The following is a 7647-nucleotide window of genomic DNA, read 5'->3' as shown; positions in this document are numbered from 1 at the left end:
TTTATTTATTTATTTATTTATTTATTTATTTATTTATTTATTTATTTTTGAGAGAGAGAGACAGAGAATGAACAAGCAAGGAGGAGGGTCAGAGACAGCGGGAGAAGCAGACTCTCCGCTGAGCAGGGAGCCCGATGCGGGGCTCGATCCCAGGACCCTGGGATCGCGACCTGAGCCGAAGGCAGACGCTTAACGACTGAGCCACCCAGGAGCCCCTGAATTTCTTATTTTTGACCACCTACTCCTCATCTAGTCCTTATGACCGTAGATGTCATGTCTCTTTTGTTCCTTTTATTCTAGGTACCAGAGTAGATGCTCAGTAAATATTTGTTAAAAGAATGTGTACAGAGTAGCCTGCAAAGAATAAAACATTCTCCCTGTGTAAGGTATTGCAATGATCTGCTTATTCTATTCTATCTTCATAATACATTTTATGGTATAAAACTTGCAAGATACTCTATTTCCTTAATTTACCATTTTCATGCCATTGCTTAATCTTCTAGTTGACTAGCTTATTGGTGGGAGTCTATTCAAAACCTGGGTAAAATACAAAACACATAGTTTGGAGATATTATGTATTTGGAGTTGTGGATAAGACACTCGAAGCTAAAGAAAACAGAAAATTGGTTATAGCTAAGGTAAATTGACATAATCATCCTAGTGAATAAGCAAGCAGGGAATATTCAGGGTCATGCTTAGCCAAGGTATATGCTGAGGCATGATGGGATGCAAACAGCACTAATTTACTGAATTCAATGGATCAGTCCTGACATTTACATAGAACCTTATAAAAGAGTCAGCTATGAAGAAGCTTTTGTCAGCAAGTATATGCACATATCTACGTATTTACATTCATTACTGGATACATATGTGGAACAATGGAAAGTCTTCTCTTCTGCTATAGAAATAATATGACACATTATTTTCATAACAGTCTGTGGCAATCAATAAAGAACAAGCGAAAGGAACACAGTAGCACTTTTCAAATGTGCACAGAACTGCTTGGGAATTTAGCTGTTTCAGGAATGTACAGTCCAGAAATAGTAAGCTGCTTTCAGTCTGATATGCCAAATATTGAGTAATTTTCTGGAACATATGTTTTGGAAATTGGGGGGAAAATAGTGTTCAAGCAATAACTCATATGTATTTATTACACAATATGAAAAACAGGCTGATCTGAGGTATCAGAATTAAAGAGTCATTACTTCCAGTACCTAAGAAAGAACTTTGTGCTGTTGGTGCTTCTTTTTTTTTTTTTAACGTAAAATTTTCAGTATTTATCCAGGAGCTTAAATCATTTACACACGGCAGAGACCTTTCAGAGCTATCTGTGCATGACTTTGGCTCTGCCTCTGGAGACAGGACTCCAACAATGGGTTAATGCTTACCATCTTAACCTTTAAAGGACAGGGACTAAGGATATTGTGGTCTGCCTCTCTTACCCCATTTAAAAGTCTCCGCCATTCCCACTGCAAGGGTACATTTGTCAGAAGACAAATTCAAAAACCCTTCTCGACACTTCACTTCCTAATAAATTTTGTCCTCCCCTCCCAAAATTGTCAGTCTTTACCCCAATATGTGTCTGTGCAGTAGCCCAGTCTTCTCCCCTGTCCCATGGGTCATGATTGAGTAATGAGGATAGTTTGTGAGTCAGGCACACTCTTCAGTGACTTTCCCCTTCTCCTGTTCTTTTCTCACTTTATAGCTCACAAATGATCTCTACCTACCAGAAGGAAGTATGAAAATAAAAGTGGGTTGCCATGTTTTCATACTGACTTGAGGGCTATAGAGATTTTATGTATCTGTGATGCATTGGTTGGTATTACCATTGTTCACCGAGAATTCCGGAGGCATGCCCAACAGATGGAGCGATTTAAATCCCTTGGAATGTTTCTCTTATGGTAGAGTAGTGACTTCCATGATCATAGAACCTCTAAAAGCCAAGTGTGTGGTGAGTAAGTATCCTCTGAAATAATCCCGCCTTCTCCATCTCTCCTCGTTTACCATTGCGAGGACATCTCCCAGTTTCTATGCTGAGTAAGAGAAGGGGAGTGTGGTTCTAGTGAACAGTGAGCGCAGGTGTAAGCAAATCCCAGATAGCAACAGGAGGCTCGTGCCTTCCCTGTAACACCTGTAGAGGTGTTTCCCACAGTCGTTCACAAATAATGACATACACAAAAAGTTCTTTTTATGTGATGAAACGATTGAGAACATGGGCTAAGTGCAGACTCCCAAATCTATTTTTTTTAAAGATTTTATTTATTTCAAAGAGAGGGAGGGAGGGAAAGAGAGAGAGAGCAAGAGACCACAAGCAGGGGGAAGGGCAGAGGGAGAGGGAGAAGCAGATTCCCTGCTGAGCAGGGAGGCCAACCCGAGCCAAAGGCAGACATTTAACCACTTAACTGACTGAGCCACCCAGGTGCCCCCCAAATCTACTTTTTTTTTTTTTTACCAGCTGTTTGCTTTGGACAAAGCTATGTAATCTCTCTAACCTTTTCTAAACAATTACTCACCTTGTCTGTGAAAGAGAAATTATAATAGTACCTATCTCATAGAGTTGTAATGAAGATTAAACGAGTCAATACCTGAAAAGCACATTAAATAGTGCCTGTTGCATAGGAAATGGTCAGTAAATATTAGCGATCATTAACTATTATATGTTTCACTTGTGAAATCAGCTTCGTGTTGAGAGCATGCTTAATCATTTTGTTCAGACTGTGAAAAGGAAAGCCAGCACCATGCCCAGCTTTGTGGAAGTATTTATTGTCATATATGTATTTCTACACTTTACTTAGCTTTACTTAAATATCATCATCAGATTGTGTTATTTAAGCACAGTGAAATAGGGTCACTATCATATTTAGTGGGCATAAATTAAAATGAGCACATTTCTCTTTTTACCTAAATTTGAAAGCAACATGGCTGGTTTTTCTTATATAAATATGTAATGAAAGAAATATATAAATGGACTTCCCCAGCTGGGAAATAGAGCAATGATGATGTGTGTGTATTTTAAATGGCCTTTTTCTATCTGTAAAAAAAAAAAAAAAAATGTTCTCTATGGGGTTATTTCACTCATCACTCCAAACTAAAATTTATACCTGGATCTGGGGAAAGTGGTAACTTTACCCAGTGGAGAATACTTTCGGAGCACCTTTATTATTTTACTAAAATTTACACTATAGATTATATTACAAGTATAATTTGTAATGGGTTTGAATGATCTGCTTTAAGTGATACCAAAACATCTTAGAATTCTCACATAAATTCTCACATTTTAACAAAACAAAAAAGGATTTATGTTTTAGAAATTTATGAAAGGGGCTATTATGTCAAATATACTTTTAAATAGAATCATATTTTTATTTCTTGACTAGTGTGCCTGTTGCATACCAGCAACTGTTTAAATGTTGAGGGTACAGATGGGAATAGAACGTAGTTTCACAGGAGTATGAAGACACGAGGAAATTAATAAGTGTATTGAGAGCTGTTTCAGGGATGCACAGGGTGTTGGGAAAGTACAGAGAACAAAATATAACAGCCCTACGGGGATTGGCCACAGAGGGTAAGGTGTAAAAAAAATAACTCTGGGAGGAACCAGTGAAAAGGTCAGTGTGGTGTAAGTGAGGAAAGCATTTGAGGACATAGCTAATCACCTGTCCAGAGATCACGTAGGCACCAGCCCTGCTGCATCTTGTAAGGCAGGCCAATGGTTTTGAATTTCTTCTGCAGGCCATGGAGAATCATGGAGAAGTTTTTAAGAAAAGTTTGTGTTTCATATTTGAATTTTGGGGAAGTTCCCCTGGCTGCAAAGGAACCAAATTAGAGGAAGGAAAACCAATTAGGGGGCAATTATAGTAGAGAATCTTGTGAGAGAAGGAAGTGAGTATGAGAATGGAAAGGAGGATTGGAGAATTATTTAGAAGGTAAAACTAGTAAGACTTAGTGACTGATGTCAGTCTAGATGAGGAAAGAGTGAGCTGAGGATAGTTGTGCTGTCTTCCGCCAAGAGGGGGAGCATAGGAAAAGGAGCAAGAGAGAAAGGGAATTTCTTTTAAGCCATAAGTTAAATTTTACATATGGGGACTTCCCATTTATTATGGGGTTTCCTAGTGGAGATAACCAGGGGGCTGTTAGAAACCCAGGTTTTAATTCTTCAAGTATAACCACAAAGTAGAGAGAGAGATTAACTCATGTATGAGCATGCCTATGGTAAAAATAAGTGGTCTCAATAAAAATGAGAAAATGAGAGCTAAAAATGGAGACCTCAGAAAATACTAGTATTTAAAGTACCAGAAAACTAGAGCCTCCAAAAGGTCCTTTTAGGTAGTGGTGAAAAAAAAAAAAAAAGCAAAGAATGGACAAGAAATGCCATAGAAACTAAGGAGCAAGAGAAGTTAGGACCGAGAGACTCTCTATATACGATAGAAAATGTCTGAGAACATACACACCAAATTGTCAGTAGTGACTGGCTGTGGGATGTGGGGTTGAAGAGAATGATGTTAGAACTGGGAATTTCCATTGGGTATTTGAATTTGTTTTAAATGAAAGTATTTTATACCTCTCTGTACTATTTTTGCAACTTGTGAGCTTATAATTATTTCAGAATAAGAAGTGAAAACCAAAGTCAGGTTAAAATGTAAGGGATAGTCCATTGGAAATGAAAAATAAATCAAGCAAATAAGCTGCTTAATCAGAACAGGAGAAGGAAGGAAAGGGCAACATGAGGTGGTCAACAATGTCGTGCTGCAGATAGGTCAAAAAAGATAAGGATTGACAGCAGCCTTTTAGCTTGGTATTTAGATTTGGTCACAAGCAACCTTATTAGAAGCAACTGCAGTGAAAAGCTAAGGGCAGAACCTTCACTGCATTTGTTGCTAAGTTGAAAGGTAAGGACTTGAAGGGTGGCCTAGTCATCTCCTCAGGGAGGAACCTGAGTGTGAAGGAAGAGAAAGAGGTAGAGATAGGGATTGAGGGTCCAACGAGAGTGAACTGTTTGCTCAAGGTCCTTATGGTGGCAAGAAAGAGATCCATGCACACTCCCTTGGTCACGGAGGTTTATTGAAGTCACCCAGGAATGGGAAGTAGCATGGGGAGTTGACTTGTCAGCCCCTTTTTCTAAAACTGGGTTCTGCAGGAAGCATTATACTGAATTGGAGAAGTCGCTCAGCAAGATTTCTTGGCGGGATGAGACCTGAGCTTATTTATGTGCTGGAGGTAGGCACTAGTCAAGGGCAAAAGTTCTCAAGTACAGAGGAGTGTTGAGGTACTTACTAAAGGAATGTACCCTTCATTTCCGGAGTGAAGTTTCATACAAAAATGCAAAACTCTCCTTGTTCCAAAGGCTAGGCTAACATTTTAAACATATATTCACGCTAGAAAAAAATTAGGATGATATAAATAAGCTACTAAATTGCTTCCTTTTTCCTTCTTCTTCTAAAGCCGGACAACAACTTATCCTTACACGGAAACGCAGATGTACAGCCAAAACACTGGAGGGAATTACTTTGATACTCAAGGGAGTTCTGCGCAGGTGACTACCGTGGTTTCATCCCACAGCATGGTGGGCACTGGTGGGATTCAGATGGGCGTCACGGGAGGACAACTCATCAGCAGCTCTGGAGGAACCTATCTCATCGGCAATTCAATGGAGAACTCCGGTCACTCAGTGACACATACCACTCGGGCCTCTCCAGCGACAGTAAGTATTTGAGTTTTTATTTGTTTAATTTAGCTTCTTGGTAGCCTCTATGGTACATTTTCCTCTCTCGAGGGAAAAAAACAACACAGACTGGGCTGGGCACAAATGTATTGAGCAGTTTTAGTACTTTGGTATTATCCAGAATGTGGTCCATGTGGAACTATGCAGAATGATACTGATATGTCCCCCACAGTTATGTGAGTTGGGAAGTTTTTATGAATAATGGGAAGAGAGGTGAGTCTTACTCATTAATGCTGATTTTCATAGGCTTCCTTCAGTGATATTCAGTAAAATACTGTGAATTTCTACTGAAAGAACTTACTTTTATCTTATGCTGATTTACCCTGGCTTATGAAGAGTAAAATACAGTTGAGTTTAAATTTTCACATCTTTCAACAATAGTCTTTACATTAACTCATCACCAGAGAAGTTACCATATGGGCAGCATTTCCCAAACCTTAGACATTTAGTTTGGCCATATTCACTTAAGTCAGCTGTACTATTATTTACTGAATGTATTTTTTTGAAATTGATTCACTTCTAAAATAGAAAACCATGAGTAATTTTTTCTAAAGTATATAAAAACCCATACTTAAATAGTAAGGTTGGAAGTGTTTACCCATGTGCCATATTATGAAGTCCCTCCGTTCAACCACAGAGACACTTTGGGAAGGACTGATCTAGGTGATTCCAATGAAAAAAACATGTATGTTGTCCCTGATGATAGGCATGAGTAAGTATCGGAGGAACATGCCTATGTATTTGAATTTCCAAGTTTTTAAAATTTAATACAAATAGCTATTTTGACACAGATTTTAATGTATTAGAATGCTTTCCTAGAAACAGTAATAACGAGCTGTGTAGAATTTGATATCATCAAACTCTGTGTCCTGAGCTTTCCAGTCTCACCTCAGCTAAGTATAAGGAGAATAATCACTTAGAAACCCCCCAGCTAAAGTAGCAATGGAATTGGTGATGTAGGTGCTTCATGTAAAAGGGGGCTGGGGATTTGAATTAAGTGCATTTCATAATCTTGCTGTATATTTTGTTCTTATAATGAAATAGAGGTAGAAACAAATTGGGTAGGAAATAATTATGAGAGGCTTTGTATTTATCATTTTATGGATTTTCCTCAAGATATAGTATGTACTTGGTAAGTATTTTGTATATAATTTTTATGTTTGTAATCATTATATGTGTTCAGACTTTCATCACTTAGTACCTTTTCCCCGATCCATTTCCGAAAGCTCATTATATTTAATTTACTGTTTCCTACTAACATCAGAACCGAAGACTAGCCATTCTGAGGGAGAGCTCTTTTTTGTACTTTTTTTCTTTGTGTTTTTGAAGCATTTCTTATGTGTGTTTGTCTCTTGCTTTTAATAACACTAAATATGACATTTCTAAACTTCTTAGTCACGCTGGTATATTTATGTAGATTAGAAACGAAATCATAGCTTCTCTGAACCTCATTTCCCCTGGCAGTAAAATAAGGGCTTAGTTAAACTAAATGATATCTTAATTTCCTCCCGACTTCAAAATCATAATATTTACAAAGGAATTGTAAAATGTTCTAGATGTAAAAATAACTATATCTTTACCGTAAAAGGAAAAGAGGTAGACCAGGTGCTGGTACTTTATAGTGCTCCTCATAAAGGCCACTCAGAAAGTCATTTTCAGTGAAAAGGGGAACACTTGCTGCTTATCAGGGCCTTAGGAAAACTGAAAAATGGGGAGAAAGAGTTCTTTCCCACTAATCTTTTAGTGGCATACCATCTGCCCATTGCCAACCCTTTCTCCAGACGTTGCTGTCTTCACAGACTGCGGGCTGTCTGCTTAACATCCTCATCCACTGGATATGGGTTTACTAAATTTATTAGTGTTATTACTGAGTTAATAAAATTGATTATTTGGGGTCATGGCAATATGGGTGCAAATATAACAGA

General features: G+C 38.1%; 1 protein-coding gene across 1 annotated transcript in view; it reads left to right on the top strand.

Moving 5' to 3' along the window:
- The window catches only part of RFX3 (regulatory factor X3), a 236731-nt gene that overhangs the window by 133914 nt on the left and 95170 nt on the right, over positions 1-7647 (top strand). The window contains exon 4 of the mRNA XM_035029136.1: positions 5443-5701. Coding sequence (XP_034885027.1) covers positions 5443-5701 — 259 coding nt within the window. The remainder of the gene's footprint in view (positions 1-5442; positions 5702-7647) is intronic.

The sequence above is a fragment of the Mirounga leonina genome, unplaced genomic scaffold (genome assembly GCF_011800145.1).
Source record: "Mirounga leonina isolate KUSES-001 unplaced genomic scaffold, KU_Mleo_1.0 Mir_224, whole genome shotgun sequence".
Lineage (NCBI taxonomy): Eukaryota > Metazoa > Chordata > Mammalia > Carnivora > Phocidae > Mirounga > Mirounga leonina.
Note: the sequence above shows the minus strand (reverse complement) of the source record. Positions and strands in the feature narration are given on the sequence as shown.